General features: G+C 37.6%; 1 protein-coding gene across 1 annotated transcript; it reads right to left on the minus strand.

The window, feature by feature from the left end:
* Positions 1–2,082: 2,082 nt before the first annotated feature.
* ZBTB49 (zinc finger and BTB domain containing 49) lies at positions 2,083–20,335 on the minus strand. Its single transcript, XM_014883205.2, has 8 exons — positions 20,256–20,335; positions 18,731–18,904; positions 15,606–16,711; positions 10,302–10,348; positions 6,484–6,557; positions 5,609–5,691; positions 5,359–5,520; positions 2,083–3,432 (listed from the first exon to the last, which is right to left on the minus strand). The coding sequence occupies exons 2-8, from the start codon at positions 18,880–18,882 to the stop codon at positions 2,762–2,764; spliced, it is 2,295 nt and encodes a 764-aa protein (XP_014738691.2). The 5' UTR covers positions 18,883–18,904; positions 20,256–20,335; the 3' UTR covers positions 2,083–2,761.
* Between the last annotated feature and the right edge of the window lie 8 nt (positions 20,336–20,343).

Genomic DNA, 20,343 nt, shown 5'->3' on the forward strand with positions numbered 1-20,343 from the left:
TGGCAGCATTAGGACTATCCAACCATATTTGCTATTCCCACTCATACATCCTCTTCATTACAGACCTACAGGATGGCATAGGAAATTATTAGGATACAGGAAAGATCCTCTTTCAAGGTAATTTTATACTGAGGTCTCTCTGACAAATGCTCAGGCAATACTACATTGACATGACAGACTGCATTTGATTTTGGAAACACAACAGCAAAATACATTTTCTTGCAGTCATGCAGTGATATTCTCACTGCAGTGGCTGCAGGGATGGGGCTTCTTAATCCAAAACTCTTTATACATAAAAATTCATTCTCTTCTATCTGACTCCATCCACCTACTCATCTTTTGAATTTTCTCTCTTGCTCAGCTTTTCCTTGAAGCCAGCTAGAAACAACAGTTCTTAGTGTTCCTTCCCAGTGCTGTAACTCTTTCTTTTTCTGGTTCCAGCTGCACCAACTCAGATGGAATAGCTTCCTCCTACCAGTGTTTGCTCTACTTCCTTCTCAAAGATGCCACATTGCAATGTGGTGTTCTAACAAACCCTCCAAACTGCAAACAGCATTCACAGTCTGGTAGCAGTTTTGAGAACTTTCATGTCTCTGGTGTGGAACAACTCTCACAGAAATACTGCCAAGCAAGGGGAATAATCCTTAATGCAATAGAGCTGTCCTCTTGGCACAAAGCACTTGATACTACTCCATGATCTGATCTATGTGTTTAAAAGTATCTCAAGTTGCCACTTTCCCTTTATGACAGTTTCACACATTCCTCCAGACCTCCAACACACTGTTAGAAGAGCACAAAGGTTGCAACATGGTTTGATTTAAACTTATCCTATAGTGACTCCTCAAAAATATAACAGAGAATGCAAAATCACTGTGGAATCAGAGACAACTAAAAAGTTAGTAGGCTCTTAAATTTCGGATTTTCCTTTCCAAGCAACAAAATCCTCGTGGGAACAGAGTCAAATTTCTATCTTCTCTTGGGTTAAGTAAATTTAAAAATAGTTTCTGACAAGAGGAATCCTACAGAGCTAGTGACTGGCAGATACCCACATTTTGCCTCAGGCACCAGTGCAAGGAAAGCAGAGTGAGAGTGAGCATGAGCACACGTGGTCAGGGACAGAACTGTAATACCTGGACTGTAGAATGGCACGTGGGCAATTCCCACAGGGAACTGCAGTGTTCCAAAGCAAATAATGCAAAAAACAAAGAGTGAGGGGAGAGCTAAGGGTTCACATATATAAAATGTTCCCTGATTAGTCCATGTGGGACTGTGTTCAGCTAGACTATGTGCTATTTTTAACACACACACCCTGCAAAAGCTTTTGTTTTTTGATTTCACTGGCTGGAAAAATACTATTTTTAAGTTTTCTAGTATATGTGCACTACAAGGAAAAGGTGAAAAAAAAAACCAATTTGGTCTCCAGTTTGGTGTCTAATTTTTTTCACTGTTCTGCTAATGCAGTAAAAAAGGTTTTCATAACATTAAATGACTATTGAGAGAAATGTGTATCTTTTGAGACTCAAACAGGCAGTGTAATGGGCTGCTCCTTTTGTTCTGAGGCATGCTGTACTCTGGCCAGAAACACTCTCTCATTTTAACTCAGGTTGAAAGCAGTTCAGGAAGGTACAGGGACTAAGTAAAGGAAGTATGGAAGTGAAACCCCAAATTGTAGTGTATGGTGGTTAACACAATTAGAGATGAAACAACTAGTTTTCAATTCTTGGGGGAAAAAATTGGTGAGCACCTTAAAAAGACAGAAGAATATTTTCCAAGCTTTAAATTTCCACAGAATGTCATGTATCTGTAGCAAGCCCTTTGAAATTCAGCAACTACTCAAAGCACTGAAACAGAAGAAGGCCTCTAAGCAACGTTTCTACTCTGTAACAGTCTATTTATTTCATTAATCAGCCAATGTTTTATACTCATTCAAGTACAAGACAACCTACTGGTGTATTGATTGCATTTATTTTATAGTGCAGCTCTTCTTGTGATGGCATCCCCTTTAGCATTGTAAGGATACTTGGAATAGATAGAACTGTTACTGAAAATCCTTCACAGAAAGATGAAATACATCAAGCAATGTAAAACAATTTCCCTTTATTCACAACTTGATCTTGGCCTTCATTGTACAAATAATCTGCTGTGCAAAATAGTTTATAAAATACTAAAAAAAAGCTTTTGTTGTAAAAAAATAAAGTTTCTAGATATACAGTTACTTTGCACTATCACAAATATTGCCCAGTATTTAACATTTAAATTTAATATCACAATACTCAGATCCTGTAAACTGATGACCCTACTGGTAAGAAAGCCACTACTGAAACTCAGGTTCTCTAGGGATTGGTTAAGCATTTTCCTCCTGTCATATCTACACCCTTACACAGCTCTGATGACCCATACTTGGAACTGTACCCATATCACGAACCTAGACACTGGCCATCCTTCTCTCCATTATCAGGTAAAAAAATTCCAAGTCACATGGTAAATTTAGGTGCTGGCAAATTTTAGTAAATCATGGCAATAACACAGGAGCTACACAGTGCAGTCACAGAACAACAAAGGTCCCAACAGTGCATTTAAACTTTGCTGAGTGTAAATAAAGGCAGCCTACACGTGCTTCTGGGAACCAGCACTTGGATTCCTGTCAGTGTCCAAGCTACCTGGCTTAGAAACTCTCTGTCATCTCCCTATGCTGCAGAGCGATTGCAACCACGTTAGCATGGAATGCCTCTAAGAAGTTTTGGCACAGTCAGCTGAGCCCTCATTGCTCCAATTCACTTTCATTTTGCAAGGTCTTCATGGCCAGGCCCCAGAGGGTCATGCTGGAGAAGAAGGGCCCCTCGTTGCTCTTGTATGGAGCAGAGGAGGCCCGGCTGCCCAGGGGCTCGCTGCAGTGGCCATCCAGAGCAGCCACCGAGGAGCGGATCATGGGAATGCCCTCGGACTGCAGGGGCTCCTCTGCTGAGGACACATCCACGTCTGGGTAAGCGTAGGCTGGGGCTGGGGCCTGCTGTGCCTGGCCTTTCAGGAGTTTAGCAGAATCCACGCTGAGCTTCTCTGGGCTGGCCGAGTCGTGGTGCTGGATCATCGATCGCAGCTTACAGTAAGAATCCGCAGAACCCTCGAATTCCGCCGCGGTTCCAGCTGGATGAATGGGAAATTTAACAGACACTGGCAACAACGTAACAGACATTTCTGGGCCAAAAGAGTCCGAACTCTGGGACTTGTCCAGGTCAGAGGTTTCAACGGCTTGGGTGAAGTCCTCGAGTGCGCTGGGCCTGTCCCCAGAGGCCCTGCAGTGCATCTTGGTGTGGCGCCGCAGCACGGCGGAGCGCGTGAAGCTCTTGCTGCACGTGTCGCAGCTGTAGGGCTTCTCCCCCGTGTGCGTCCGCACGTGCCTGCGCAGGTCACCAGAGCCGGCAAAGCATTTCCCTGCGAGACACCAGGGACACACACACGGCTCTCAGCACGGGCCAACAAGCATGCTTTAATTACAGAAACTAGCAAGCCATAACGTATCGTATGTCCCGTCATTTATCTAGATCAGGTTCAAACAAGTTCCATTTATTTTTACAATTCCATTAGCTTGCTGCTTCTTCTTGATCTGATTTCTTAACTTGTGTTTCCCAATGAATGGGTTTAGCTTTTGTCTCCAGAGACAGGAATATCCATTAGTACTTGAAAGCTGTGACTGCTCTCAGTTTGTCTCAATCTTCACAAAGAAAAAATAAATTTAAACTATCAATTTAATTTCTCTGTCTGGAAAAACAGTATGCTAATAAGCTTCTAAATATATTCTTCCAGAGAAGAAGAAGCTGCATCATAGAAAGAAATGGTTTGTTCATTACCAAGGAACTACTCTCAAACTGCTGACAAAAGTTAGCTTTTTTGTTAACTTTAGGCTAACATAATGCAGCAGTCTCTTTTTTATATTCTAGCCAGAGAATGTGTGAGAACTGTAATTTTTTATTGCTGTAAATATTAGAATACAGAAAAAGATTCAACTGTTTGTCTATCTTCAAAGCTAAAGACTCAAATAAGCTCAAGCACCATACTGTTAAGAAAAGAGTCTGAGACTGAACCAAGTGTAGAAGAACAAGCAGAAGAAGAGAAATGATTTCCAGAATTACAATATGACTCAGACACATTACAGTCTTTAAAATAGCAGAAGCAAGCTTGTGATTTTTTATCTTTTATGTTGCGAGGACAGATACCAACTAAAACAAACCATATTAAATGACTGCCTAATAAAACTGCAGTCTCAATTTTAAGCAGCATACTTTTAATTTTGCTAAACAGATTTCTCTTCAGAATATCCATTAAACAGTAATGATAAGAATAAAAATTACTGGAGTAATACATCTGGATTTTTTGCATAGTGTGAATGATTTCTTAATGCTTCATCAGATCTTCTTTACACAATTTTTGCCTTTTCAGAATAAGATGACTTGGCTAAAATCAAAAATATTCGAAAGACTACTATAAGACAAAATGAAAGCAAGCTTGTTTAATGACAGCAACACAACTGATTGTTTTTGCTTTCGTGTCCTGTGTATCTATTTCCTCATTCTGATGCAAGGCCTCCTGATAATATTGGCTTTTTCTTGTGCCTTAAGAAAGTGCAAATAAAACATACTGCAGTTGGATTGGAACATATGAAGCTACCCTCCTCCAAAGCTGATTCCTCAGAACATGAATGAAATTCTGTGAAAATAGCACATAATGGCAAAAAAAAATACTATGTGGGGTGCTAAGTAACCTATAAGATCAGGATGGACCAAATCTTTGATCTTTGATGGATCAAAAGCCACTTTCAGACCTCCTGGCAGTATGGCCTATCTAACAGATTTTGAAAATGGGTGTTCTGAAATACTGATCAAGTTTTGATTTTATTCCAGAGGCTGAAGCAAAGTAACAAAAGGTTGTTATTATCAAACTCTGTGGGTGAATGGAGTTAAAATCAAATGGTATGCAATTGGAAAAAAAAAAAGATCCCATCAATAGCCAAGTGATGTCAAATCTAACTTTACATCAGAAAGAATTATTCTGAAAAAAAATCTATTTTTGATGCAGCTTCTATGAGTAGCTCTTTAGCAAACATACAATGTTGATTCCTCTTACTTCCTTTCTCTAATTTTCAACTGTAATTCTCTTTTAAACTTAAGAGAAATGAAGGAGTTTATTACACCAAATGAAAGCCTATGAAGCATGCAAGACAAAAAATTTTGTGACTGACTTCCACAACAAGATATTTCAATTTAAAACAGTTTTGATTAATTGCTATTCTGCTGGCAGAGGAACTTTTACTCATCATTTAAAAAGCAAAGACACAACCAAGTAATGCACAGTGAACCTTACCACAAGCTGAACAGCTGTATGGTCTCTCTCCAGTGTGCCTTATCCTGTGCTTTACCAATTTTCGTTGCATATTAAATGACTTCCCACATTCATCACAGGTGAATACTTTATCTGCTGTATGAGTCTTTTTGTGCTCCTTTAAATTACTGAAGTTACTGAAACCTAGAAAAATATGACAGACTCTGAGATTAAAATGACTCCTCACTTTTCAGTCAGAAAACCCGAGGCAGAAGCTTTGGTTCTTACACACCTCTGCCACAGATATCACACAGGTGAGGTTTTTCTCCAGAATGAATAATTATATGACGCTGAACATCACCAGAAGCAGCAAATCTGTAACACAACACAGAAACCCAATTAGTGTCTTTATAAGGCCCCTATTTCCCTAAACTATCATATGGAAATTGGCTTCAATGAATGCCTGATGTTCTGAACAAAGACTAAGACCTAAAACACAGATAAATGAATGCAATTAAGAAAACACTTTTAAACTGACAATGTCCAATTAAATTTATGCTAGGAAAAAACTTCCAAGAAAAATTTTTACCATTTACTAATTGATTTTTACCAGTTACTAATTGATTTTGAATTTTATTCTATTCCTGTACGTATGTATTTTCTGTCACCTGTTAGCTAGCAGAATTATTTAATGCTTTGCTTAAATTTGTCAGATTTTCCATACTTCAGAACTCCATAAAATGTAAAAAAAAAAAAAAAGTATCACCAATTATTGAAAAAAATGTGAGGTAAAGGTAAAAATCTGCATAATTTCTTGTAACTCGCTCTGTTCAAAATACACACAACAATATAAAACACAATACATAAAACACAACAATATAATATAACAACTACTCTTATAATTCACTCAATGCTATTCTTATCTACATAACAATACACAAAAAATTTAGACCACAAGCTCTGGTGACACGATTATCTTACAGTAAGTCAACTGCAAACACTAATGTATTTTAATCCCATCAGCACACATTTAAACCCAGCATCTTCTAAACAAAACTGAGCAGCATGCTGCCTTACCTCTTGGCCTGTAGTTCATCATGAAGATTAGTGGAAAACATGAACAAATTTTTTCATGCTAACTTCACTGAGATGAACAATTCTACTCACCTTTTCCCACAGATTTCACAAATGTATGGCTTCTCACCAGAATGTCGACGTAAATGTGTCTGGAGATTACCTGCCTGAAGAGAGAGCAATTTAAGCATTTTAATTCAGCTTGCCTGTTGTTGCATACAGATAAAAAAACAATGATGGGAACTATGAGACTGGCTTTTTATTCCTACTTCTAAGGCAGCATAGACTACAAAGCATGTAAGAACTCTTCTTATCTAGTAAAGACAAACTACCATGCACTTCAGCATCAAATTGTTCATGTATGCAATTATCCATTGACAAGAAGAGAAATAGGGAAAAAAATAAAACCAAAAAGTCTGAAATCAAATGCTAAGAGGAAAGACCTACGATTGAAAACAGATCCAGTTATAAATGAAAAATACACTATCTAGAAGGCAGTGAAAAAGAAAACTTACTAACTTAGTAGCAATATGGTTCATGATAGTCTCACTTTCCCTGTCCTACAAATAAAATATTACACAAAGATGTCTGAATTCACCTACCAGGTGGTTAAAAAGAAAAGAATAGGGTGAGCATTTTTCTATCCATAAAATATTCAGATACTTCAAACCTGAAATTATTTACTCATACCAAAATAAAACAGAACAGGAAGTACAGAAAAGAACAAATGGGACTACTGCTAACACATATCTTTCCTCTCTCCTCTAAAAATCATGCTAATCTGGCCAGCAAACCAGATAATGACTAGATAAAACCTTCTTACTGAGTCCAACTTTTCTGGAAATGTTTCAAAGCCACTGGTCCTTGTGAATGGCCACTCCACTGAGTCCAGTACTCAAGCCACAAGACACACATTGCAGAAGAGCTGCAGATGTTACATCCATTGGGCACACATCCACAGTCAGTTTTCAAACTATTTTGATTGCCTGGTTTTTATTTAACTAAGGAAACATCAAGGCCTTTACATCAGGAAAGAAAATTTGGGATGCAAAGATTATCATGTCCTCATCAGTCACAGTAAGATAACAAAAAATAAGACCCAGACTAATTCCTTCTGATTAATTTGAATAATAAATTACCTGTTATGATCTATCACTGTAATCAGACCTTACAATATACCAGAACTCAAGTACTGCAGGCACACACACAGAGGACAGTATCAAATGGATCAATGTTTGAACCCTGAAAGAGCTTTCTTTAACCCCTGTAAATTTTTTCAGACAACAGCATGACTGAACAACTGTTTTCTAAGGCCAAACTTTCTAATACTGAAATCCACTCGAAGAAAGGCATTAGGTACTTATTTCTGGGGAAGAAGATGATGAACCATTGAACAATTTTTGCTTTTCTAAGACAAGGGATTTTATGCCACAGTGCATTTTAGAAAAACATAGAAAAAAAAACCAGAGCCTTTACTTCTATCCATGTCACAAACAAACCCTATCATGGGCCTTTGAAAGTTATTCCAGATAAAGACAGAGAGTGATTTTGAAGTGCAACAACTATTTTGAAGCAGTTCCCCCAAAGGCATATTAAGTAAGAATAAAAACATTTTACAGAAAGCAGCAAGTAGATCTGTTTCTTTATTACAAGCCAATGTTCTTTCCTCCTAATGAGGGCAAAGCTTGTTACTAACTGTGCTAAGACAAAAACCAGTAAAAACATCATTAGCTTGTATTCTTTCTTAAGCTTTAAACCTGGCACACAACCTTGGTTAAAGCATCACATGCCATCTCAATGAAAAAAAACCTAAGGAGACTTCTGCTTGCATTTTGGTGCAAGACAAAAAAATGCTCAGAAGAATCCTCTAAATGGTCACACAGACCTCTGTACAAATTTGGAGAACAGAGAGAAACACCAGACTTAGTTCTCCTTCAAATGGCAAGCTTTCAAAGTGAAGTAACTTATGCATGTGAGCCCCAAAAGAATCTCTGCAGGAGGAAGAAAAACACAATAACCTGGATCACCAGCCAGAGAGGGTTCACATCACACCAAGCTGTGTACAAGCAGTAAGGGAAGATGCAGGCTTGGAAGTAAAAAGGGAATCTTCTCAAAAAATCAAAGACTTTTATGGCTGTTTGTTCCCAACTATGAGTTCCCACATCAATTTCCCCTACTTCTTTTATTTTCAGCTCCACATTCCAACACACAGCACATCAGCTACATTCAGCAGGAGCAGACATCCCACCAGGCCCAACAGCTGCACTGTCTCAAAAGCACAGAACATGAAGGCTTAAATAAGAAAAGTGTTTCTATTTCTGTGCCTGCAGAAGGAGAAGATAAAGGACAAGATCGGGGATGGTATTTTAAGCAAAAAGTAGATAGTAATTATCCTTGCATCTTACTTTCTGCTCAGTGGAATCTTACTTATTTGCAGAATTCAAAAGCAAGTACCAAGCAATATGCAATATGCCCTTTATGAGCAGAGAAAGAACTGCAGCACAGAGGCTGAATGCTCTGGCTCCTGTGCTGGATGTGCAGGAATTGTCCATGAATATATATCTACCTACACCTACACCTTCAGGCAAGTGAGGTCACACGGAGGGAAGGGAAACTGTTTGGGAGGGTTCAATTAAAAGGCAGAAATTTCCAGCTTTGCCAAGGGTTTTGTTTGTTTCTGTAATTAAAGAGGAGCAAAGAATACTGCATGTCGTGTGTCATACACTCTGTGACACTTCCCCCCTCTTCTCACTGCAGTAGAACACAATACCACTCTATTTGCCAAAAGTACTTTTAATGGAATTTGAAATATCCGTGTTTTTCTTTTAATAACTATAAGTTCAGCCATCAAAATGAATGAAAATGCTCTTCTTTGACTAAAAAGCACGCCCAGTTTTGCTGAAAATTACCGAATAAGCATGCTAAAACAGTACTGTTCACTGGATACAGTCTTATATTCCTATTTACCAACAAGGTGGAAGACACAAAGGCATCAGATTCATGGGTCAAACAAGGCCCACGGTGGGCTGTGAAGCGAGAGCAGCACAACGAGGGTGGGTGGGTAGGCAAAAAACATACAGCTCTAATTCTTAAACCAGGACCGATAAGAAATGCCAAAGCTGTTTGCCAATAATTATGTAACCTTAGTATAAAAATATGACCTGTTTATTGTCTGCTGTACTTACATGGGCACATCCCAACCACAAAATCAGAAAGGAAATAGACATGTTGGAAATGTGAGACAACCAGGCACCAAATTTGTAGAAATACAAATTAATTGTTGTACCTAAAACAGGAAGCAAACACTGGAGGGCAAATAAAGCAGTTAAAGCTTAGGCCCTGTATGTAAGTATGGAATTTCCCAAGAAGTTTTTCTAAAATCATAGCTGAGTTCTGCCACTTCGGACAGGCTCACTGAAGTTCTCACTGAAAGAAACTCAGCCCAGTTATATGGATACAATTTTTTTTAATCTGACTCAAATCTATTTAATAATTTACGTCATTTAGGAAGATAAAACTGTATTGTTAATACAACATTATATAAAACTTGAACCTGCATTTTTTTCAGACACTGTAAAAATGCTATTCACAATGTACCTCTAAGCATAAAGCAAAAGAACAGTTTAGAAATTCATGTTCTTTGAATTTCAAATATAGCTGTGGCTCTGTATACTTAAACATTCATTTGAAGGTAAAATACATAATACATCTACTGAGAGCAGACAGAATCAAAGACATAGAATCTATCAAAAAATCTAAAACATTAAACATGCTATTTTCAAATATGACATTTTAATAATTTATCCCTAAAGTGAGTTCTGTCTTAGAACAAAAAAAAATCCAAATTTAAATCCAAGATTTTTAGAAACACATTTCAAGTGTAAGTACCATAATATATAAAATATTCCCACCTGTGAGAAGTGTTTCCCACAAATGTTACATTCAAAAGGTTTCTCACCTAAAAGAAGAAACAGAACATAGAACTTCTAATAGTTGCAGTAGAACAAAAATGTTTAAAATTGGTACACTTCCTTTTAAAACATGCAATGTAAGAGTAACAAAATCCCCAAAAGGACACTTACCCATGTACTTAAGGGGAAATTCAAGAGGGAAAAACAGCTTTTACCACAAAGTTTGTAAGGCAGACTTGCTCAGAGTTTATCTTCCGAAACAAGTAGAAGAGTTTGGATATGAATGGGTGCAGATTTTAATTTTTTTAAAATACTTTTGATTTGAAATGAAAGGAGTATCATATCACCAGGAAGAACAGAATAGATGACAAGGCCCAACAACAAAAGTGATGGCAAGGGCACCTGTTTTTTTCCCTTGCACGGAGACACAGTCTTAAAAAGGAGGAGGAATGAAGGGAAGCTAATTTGGAAGAACTGTGGTTTTTGATTTTAATGTCTACCAAACATCTCTGCTCAGCACATAGCCATTCACTTCCAGAAAATACACATTTGCCTTTAAATTCTCATCCTATATAAAAGTACCTGAAGATTACCCAAGTATTTTTCTCCAAAATTCTGAATTTATACATGTAAAACTATTGTCTTTCAATCTCCAAAAACAGATTAGCAGCTTTAATAAAAACTGGTGCAGCCCACTTTAGCTTTTCAAAATAACTTGCCTCTCAATCTAGAATGTGACTGTACAGCACTTCAATTATCTTGCTGTTAAGACAAGTATGTTTTTGTAATAACTTTTTCTCCTCTATAGTATTTCGTAAAAGTGTTTTTTTAATTTCCCCTGCTTAGTTCTTGGTTTCCTAGTTTTTACACTGTTGATAAAATTTTATATGTATCTTTTAGAATTTTGAAAACAAAAACGATGCTCAAATATCATTGATTCAATAACAGTCATATTTATCATCTTCCTTCATGAGTCTAACTGCACATTTAAACGACATTTGTAATCTGTCCCACGTGTGCAGGGCAACAAAACTAGTGTAAATCCATGTGATTTTGAAAACAGAACATTTCCAAATGGAAAAAGAGATCCTACACTGTGTTTCGTCTTGTTCATGATTAAAAAAAATATGTCTAAAGATTTTTATTTACTTCTTTAATTTTAATTTTCCTGACTTTACAGAACACCTATTGGCTTCTCTTCCATTAAGTATTCTCTACAGCAATATTTTTCCTTCATCCTTGTAAATGTTACAAGCAACATCTACCATATCCAGGTGTGGGAATTCCATTTTCTTTTCCTCCTGCCAAAAACAGATGAAGTTCTTCCAACATCTTTTAGGATCAAGGACTAAATGCAATTCTCTTTAGATTTTAAAACATACAGTAAACATACAGTTATGTTACTTCACAGATTGCAACTTTGAAGTTAGTCTGACAGCTTGAGGCTTTATCTACTTTCTACTATCTACTTAGGGAACAATGGAAATCTGGCAGTTTTTAAAAAGCTTTCCTTCAATTAAAGATAAAAATTATGAAACTAGTAAATAAACCATAAAGTCACTAAACTATAAAGATCACTAAGACTTGATTTCATTATGGCTTTAAACTTGCAAAACAAAAAAATTCTGATACTGACAACACAAATATAAATGAAACCAACAGGGAGCCAGATCTGTAGCAACTGGGAAGGATTCTGAAAGCCATAAAAACATCAAGATAATAGGAATTGAGGATAAAAAACACTAATAAACAATTTTTGCGGAAATTACCTATATTAAAAAAAAAGTCACTAGAGACCTAAAGAATAATATCTAAACAGGAATTCACTCTGAAATGACTACAGGGAGAGGGAAGGAATTGTAGGCTCAAATTTCTCCAAACTATTATTATAGACTGCATGCAGCCTCATTCTAACTGTACTCATGGATAAAGAATTGGAGGTTTTTCCCCTAAGATATAGATAAAACAAATTGATTTTTTTTAAAAAGAAACATCATATTAGTTTTTGGAGAATAATTTTTCACTTGCATAGAATTCCAAACCACTGGGCTTATCAAGTAACCTGTTGCTCAGAGCAATTAGCCCCACTGTACCTGAGAGTGTATGAGTAAGAGTGCAACTAATAAGCTGAACATTCTTCTCTGCCTGCCACTGGAGAGACCATATCTGGAGCCCCAAGAAAAGAAGGCAAACAGGAAATCTTACTGCTGTCTACAGGCTTGGGAAGGCAGATGCAGGCAGGTTGTTCCTGGTACCCAGTCTTAGGACAAGAGGTGGGAGATGGAAGTTTGATCATGACAAATTCCTTATTAGATATATGAAAATAATCTTTTACTCCACGAGGGTGATCAGACACTGGGAATGACTGTCTGAAGGTTGTGGAAACTCTGTCTCTGGATATGACCAAAATTTTCATTACAAAATGTCATGAGCAAAAAAACTCGATCTAATTTGATGTGCCTTGCACAGGAAACTGGAGCAGATTGGCATGGATCTCCCGAGGTAATCTAAATGATTCTACAATTATACAACTGCCAATAAATTCCAAACCAAAAGCCTCCTTTGAGAACACCAGGATTGTATCCTTCTTGTTCAACACCCTGCAAGAAGATAAAGTACACAATAGTGGGATCCATGGCTGGATCAAAGCAATAGAGAAAAACTGGAGAAAAGTAGTAACTGAATACAATTTAAATGGTGTTTAATCAGGGGACTTTACTTTTGAACCCTTGGGCTGCCTTGTACTTTTTATCTTCTGTTGTATCCTTTCTTGTTCAGCAGCAAGAAGAGGCGAAGATAAAGTACACAACAGTGATCAAAGTAGTGTTGTGTCAGGTTCAGAGGAGAAAGGCATGAAGGCAGAAGTGGTGTTCCTGATGAGATCACAAAGGTGAGGAGCTGTACTCACTAAGGCAAGGAATGCTGGAAGTTGCTGGAGCAAAGCTCGGAATGAAAATGTTGAGGATCAACAATGTATTACATGGCAGTGCTACTCTGTTCCTGTGGCATTCCATCCTGCCAAGAGTTCTTTCCATTGGCCCGAGTTTGATTTGGGTTGTTCTTTTGAGATGTTCCCTGAAAATATATAAAATACCCCAACAAAACCACTGGATGTTCCTGGACAGGTATGGACTATATATAAGAGATATACTTGCTTCCTTTTTTTAGACAAGTCAATATAATAATAAAGAACAAATTATAACATTCAGCCAAAATCAACCGAAGTCAGTGCAGTAAGCTCTGTTTAGAGATTACTTTAAATGACCATGAGCAATACAATTAAAACAGCCAGACATGCCAGTACAATGACTGGTGAACACACTCTGGCTGCCTTCACTAGATAGAAAACTCATCAATGCACTCATGCTAACCTGCAAATTCTTTAGTAGTTCCTAATGTTCAGGAACAGAGACAGAGAATTTCATACATGCTTTTTCTTGATAACCAGACTACCACAGCACTTGTGTAGCAAGAACTGTCATTTTTGGGTTTAAAACAGGTTTGCCAGTATGACATGTCCATTTCAGCTTCCTCCATCTCTTCAGCAAAGCTGTATTGGGAGGGCTTTCAGTGACCACTGTAATACTGAAATACCTGCTAATCCTTCTGCTTAGCTCTAGAAAATGAATGCTTTTAAATAAAATTAATTAATTAGCAATTTGCTATGCTTTCTGAAGAGGCAGATGAATAGAAATGGCTTTTAGCATACACTTACATTACTTAACTACCAGTGTACCTAACAAAAATAACAGGGAAGCAAACAGGCATTTCTACTCATATCCTTGCCTCAGTTTTGCCCATCCTTTGATGTGCTTATTATTTGTTAAACTTAGGCTCTTACACTTTTGTCATCTCAGCACACCCATAGAAGAATGCTAATGCTTTATTAACTAGCATTCAAGTCTGGAATTTTTTAAAACTACTGAAAGAAGATGGTGTGTGAAAAACAACAGAGAATTCCTGAATCCTGGGGTCTCTCTAGCACAAACTGACATGTTGCTGCAGTCTCTCCCTTAGCTGGGACTTTTCTAGATGCTCTTGTCTTCTATTGGATCATTTATTTGATACCAGCTCAAGCTAGATAATAAGATTTAAAAAAACACATGGCAAAAAGAGGATCTAGGTAAGACGCATATGCAACTCTTTCACAGGAGAACAAATTAAAAAAAATTAGAAACACGAACATACAGAAGCAGTTAAAGCTAACAACTGAAAACTTCAGGAAGCTAATGCAAAATGTTCATATTTTCAGGTTCTGAGAAGATTTTTCTATGGATAAAATAGAAAAATAAACTTTGAATTCTAAGGATCAGTTAAAAAATTAACTAATTATATTAACATATTAATATTTATTACTATATATTAATAAATTAATTCTGCTAAGATTTTCATATTTAGTGTCAAAGTACCAATACGTGTATGATCATTTCCAAAGTTATGTTTATTTGACAAGATTGAGAGAGATGCATTTGTATATTTAATACAGGGAAAAAGAAAAGCAAAAAATATTCAAGAGCTTAACCAGGAGTAATACTGTCTCAAGAACTTTGAATCAATTGGTTAACCAAGTTAATTCCTTAAAACTCTTCTAAAGAAGCATATCTAATAATAGGACATGCTGGTTAAATTGAACAGCTAAAGAATTTGAAGTTAAACTAGGTTTTGTTTCTCACTAAAATAAAAAAATAATTAGAAATAAATCTACGTTAGGTTTAAAAATATTACCTGTGAGTTTTTAAAACAAAGTACATTAATTCAAAATTCCCTTTTATTCTGCAGCCTGCAAAAGCCTTACTCTCTAGGTAAACAAAATTAAAGTTTTTCTTTAATTTCTACATATTTCTACAGATTAAAAAAAATTACTACCAAGCCCCATTCACTTGTATCTTACAATGAATATATGACCATAGAGAACAGAGGTATTCTAGTATACTTACAGTACCATTTATTTGTTTACACCTTTTATTGTCATCTGGCTCAAACATCCAGGCCACCTGACAAACTAACTAGAAATGACTCATCTAAATGCAGGACAAAACCAAAATTGTTATCAAAATTTCATTTTCATTGAATTCACATGGTGTTCTTTGAAAAATTACCCAAACCGCCAAATACACACAAGAAATCTTTTCTACAACTCAGTATTACAGTTCTTTATTCCTGTAGGATTATCCATTTAAAAACAACAAAACACACCCTTTTGAAAGCAGACCCTTAACCACCATCTCTGAATCAAGAGACACTGCAAGATATTCTCTGTAATTGAAATATTTGGTCTGCAGACCAAGTAACTGATAACTGTACCTGTGTGAGACCTTTTATGTAGCTCCAAATTGCTTGGATGTTTGAAAGCCTTCCCACATAACTCACAAGTATATTGTTTCTGTGACTGAAGAGTCTGTGATTGTCCTTCTTGTTCCAAAGGACCTTGAGATCTTTCCACTTCAACAGTTTGTTCAAAACTCTCTGAATTCACTAAATCTTCAGCTTCTTTATCATCAGTAACTCTAACATCTGTCGTGTCTGTGGTACTTTCATTTACAGGTTCAATTACTTCTGTTATTCTACTGTCATCTCTTTGGGGCTCGGGTGGCTGCTCTGCTGATTTCTGAGATCTTAGAAAATTTAACTTTTTGAGGTGTATTGCCTTTTTCAGCCGCATCTGTCTGGTGGGTTGCACAACTGTGCTCTCTGCATTTTGGTCTGGAGCAGCTTCACTTGCAGGCTGAACCAGAAAGTTTGACGGTAAATGATCAGAAGTTTCCAGAATACACTCAGAGTGATTGACAGTGCAAGAATTATTCTCCACTGAGTTTATTTCCGTGGATGTGTTGTAAGAAAAGGATGGTTCTGCTCCTCTCTCGTGATCAGAGCAAGCGTTTTGTTTATAGAACTGTTTGCTGTAAAAGTTGCGTAGTTTATAGTAGTAATTTGGTTGTTTAAATGGAAGCTCTGTGCAGTTGCCATCTAAGGAATCTTGTGGTGGTTTCTGTCCATCACCCGATGGGGTGTGCAGATTAACAGACTGTGATGCATGTGAGTGGTGCTCAGCCAAGACTTTGTTAGTTTGTGTGTCAGCTGAGCACTCAGGCAATAGGTTTGTCCCATAGCTGTCACTGGCACAGCTGGTATCCGTACCCAAAGTATTCTGCAGTGAAAATACACTATTACAGGGCATGCTGCCTGCCTGCTCCACAGCTGTGGAAGACTTTAAAAACGTGTGGCAAATGTTCAGCACGTTTTGCACTTGGAGGCACTGTGCAATGTCCAGCATAGCTTGTACATTGTCCTGACTAAGATCCAGGTGGGAGGTGTACATGAAATCCAGGATCTGGCCTATGCCACCTACATTTTTAATGTCCAAGTGAAACACATCATTCTTCTGGCCTGAAGAATTCTGGAAAAGGGTCCTGATAAAAGAAGGCAAATATTCAAATACAAACACAAACAATTCACACACATTTCCATAAGGAAAACACACATACATCTCAAATATGCTTGGTATGAAACAAGTTTGTACTCTAAAGCCTTACCTAGATCGCTGTGTTTTTGAAGATGAATTTCTCAAAACGCAATTACTTGTCTTATATATTAGTCCTACATTAGTGCACTTGAAGTATAAATCAAAGTAAATGATCATTTATCTAACTTTAATTCTGTATTTTTTTATGTTTTCAAATAACACCCTATGCTTGTGGTTTCTTATCCACCATTCTTCATATATTAGGTGTAGTGGTGTATCTACGGACAGTTTGCAGAACTGGTTGACTCAGAATGGTTTTTCTCCTTTCATCATGGCAAATCAAACAGGACATGAGAAATTTTCTAGCCAAATGGAGAACACAGACCTCAAAGTCAGCTAAACTCTTCTCCTCTGGCAACTGAGCTCGTCCACTGAACTCCATCAGTAAGCCTATCAAAGTTCTTAGCATTATTTCTTTCTCCACAAATGCACAAGAGGATAGCAATATTAAACAAGAAGATGGCATTATTTTCAATTTATTCTCTCATATTAAAAAAGGTACTTTTTTAAACTGTTTTTTTTCTTACTGGATAAGAACCAAGTAAAAGAATAATGAAGAGTGCAGGTACATAATCTTAATAAAGCAGTGCAACCATTACCCACTATATTGTCACTGAATCCTTAAAGTGAATGAATTCACAAAAGTTCTTACTATTTGATATAAAGTATTCTTGGCATCAGAGATGTAGTTCTTCATATGCACAAGCAGTCCTAGATCAAGTGGGTTCATATTCTCTCAATCAAGAACTTTATATCTTCCCATTAAAATCCAGTAAACAATGACATATAAATGGGGTCAGGTCACTCATGTAGTTACTTTCTTACACTAAAAAATGCCCCAGACTTGATGGTTCCTCTCTGTGGGCTAATCTCAAATTTGATTTTCTTTAAAGGTGGGCATGGTATCAATGAGCTCTAAATCTTAAGAAAATGTGAATCTATGCTGAAACTTTAGAAACGCAGGGTATACTCTGAAGCCAGTGCCCATATCCAAATACTTTTATAAATCTAGACCATCCTACCTAAATTAAAATCATAACTATAATGAACAGATCTGGGTTGAGAGCCTAAATTAATTAACCACTTATATCCTATTGAGCTATTGAGAGGAGCTGAGCTCTTAGTTCTTTTTAACTACTTTAAAAATTTGGTCTTTGAGCATAATTACACTTCATCAGAGTACACCACTAGAGGAGAAAAAGGAACCTCTTATCTTTTTCCCCTGGTCATAACATAAGAATAGGTTTCTTACAAATGAGTTAGCAGCCAAACTTTAGGGATGTTTCAAAAATCAAGGTCTGAAAACTGCCAGATCTAACAGCTTACTCATAACTACTACAAAATACTAAGCTGGGAGATCCAGCACACTCCAAAATTTGGAGGCACAACTGAGGGCAGTACAGAAGGGGAACAAAGCAGTGATGTGGTGTAATGGGCCACCTGTATACTTTAAAACACAGTTGTCTCTGAGAATCTGAATAAGCAGAGATTCACTAACCTATATAGTCACATTTTATTTAGACTATAACTGATGAAACAAGTCCCATTATTTGGAAATGGATAACGTTCTATCAATTATAACCCTTATCTGGCTCTATTCATATACTCTACTCTATTCCTTGTAAGCAGTAATGGGTTTCTGGTGAAATACTGAATGCAGGTCCATGCCAGAATCCATTATATGAAGCACTATAAGCAAGTAAATCAAGAAAATGTGAAAATCAAAGAGTACAGTATGAATACTTGACACAGTTTTATCTCTGGACAAAGAATTTCCCTTTTCTCCTTATACTCCCAAGAATTATGCAGCCTGCAAGCAACAGAAAAAAAGATACCATTCTCAGAGAAAACCTCAGCTAACAGCATTTAGTTAACTTTTTAAAGAGAAGAATTTTCTATCACATACCTGAAATACTGACTGAAAGCAGCTAATACATTTTTGTGGGCTTTGAAGCAGACACCCTTCACCACCAGCATGCAGTCACAGAGAAGCCCCTGAATGCGCTGTTCATGTAACTGCTGGAGAAGATGACAGCTGTGGCTAGCAACAGTGTCCATGCTAGAAAACCACTTAAATTACCTACAATGAAATAAAATTATAAGGTGAATATTAAATTTCAAAATTAGTATAAGATATTAAGAACCTTTTTACAATTTATTTTAATTTTCAAAGGAGACAGACTTCAGTTTACACCTGCAATTTGATCGCTAATGACATTTTTCTGGTTAAAGATGAGTCACAGTATTGCTCACCAACAGATACACAGCAATACACATATGAAATACTGATTTTAACAGAGCCTTGCTTGCAACAAAGAGCATCTGCAAAAATCTAATGGTGCTGCCAATAAACTGATCTTCATAACCACAAAAAAAATGCACCCCAGTTTAGACAAGCTCCACAATAATTCTAATACAAAAACATATCACATGTATAAAATCAGTAGCATTTGTAGAGTAAAACCTCATTTTCTTCATTCTCTAAATTCAGAAGAGAGAACATAGTACTAGTATTATTTAAGACATTTGTTGCTGTTCTAGCTATGTACATTTCCACTGTGGATCTGATTAATCAGAAAAATTAGCATGGTATTGTTTTTAATACAATGTAATATCTAAATGATAAAAATCTCCTCTTAACAGGTTGAAAACACAAGTCACATTCCAACACAACACACTGACATTGAATTCTACACTTCCTTTCTTTTTTTCTTGCAAGGATGTAATGCTTCCTCTGTGCACTTGTAAACATAACAATTCCAACTATTAGAACAATCACAATTTCTAGTCTTCTAATCAGGAATGAAGGAGGAAAACCTTCCTATTCGAAGGAATGAAGCAGGAAAACCACCTTCTGCTAAGCATGACCAGATAGTGGTCACTCCATCTTCAAATCTCGTGAACGATATAGGTTCCACATTTTAATTTATCGTGTTTCACTCTGTGATTCCCTGCCTCCTGCTGTATTACATGGAGGGGGGTGGGAGGCTATTATATCGTGCTTTTTCTCTATTCATGCTTATCGTGTTTTGACCAGGCCTTAAAATCAAGGAAGCACATTAATTTGCTTTCTCTGTGAGCATCTCCCACCACGGCATCCTGCAATTCCTTTGGCAGTGACCTGCCCCTCATGCATCGGGCGCGTGTGTCCGCACGGGGAGCGCTCCCGAGCAGGGGATCCCCTGCGGCACGGCCGCTATTTACGGCGCAGCTCCCCTCAGCCTTGCCCGGGTGGAGCCCAGGCTCGAAGAGAAGGGGACAGAGGCAGGGATTGCCTCATCGCGGGCCGGCTCTGCCCGGGGATAGGGCGGGGGAGCGGCCGGTGCCGGGAGGAGCACACGGACACACAGCCCCGGGAACGCGGCGCGGCCTGGCACGGGCGGGACAGCGCCCGAAGGGCAGGAGCCGGCCCTGCCCAGCCCAGCGCTTACCGGCTCCGGCCACCTCCCAGCTCCATCTCCGCCAGCGGCCGCTTCCGCCGCCGCTCCCTCCCCTTCCTTTCCTGTTTCCTTCCCCTCC

This window comes from Sturnus vulgaris, chromosome 4 (genome assembly GCF_052056855.1).
Source record: "Sturnus vulgaris isolate bStuVul1 chromosome 4, bStuVul1.hap1, whole genome shotgun sequence".
In the NCBI taxonomy this organism is placed as follows: Eukaryota; Metazoa; Chordata; class Aves; order Passeriformes; family Sturnidae; genus Sturnus; species Sturnus vulgaris.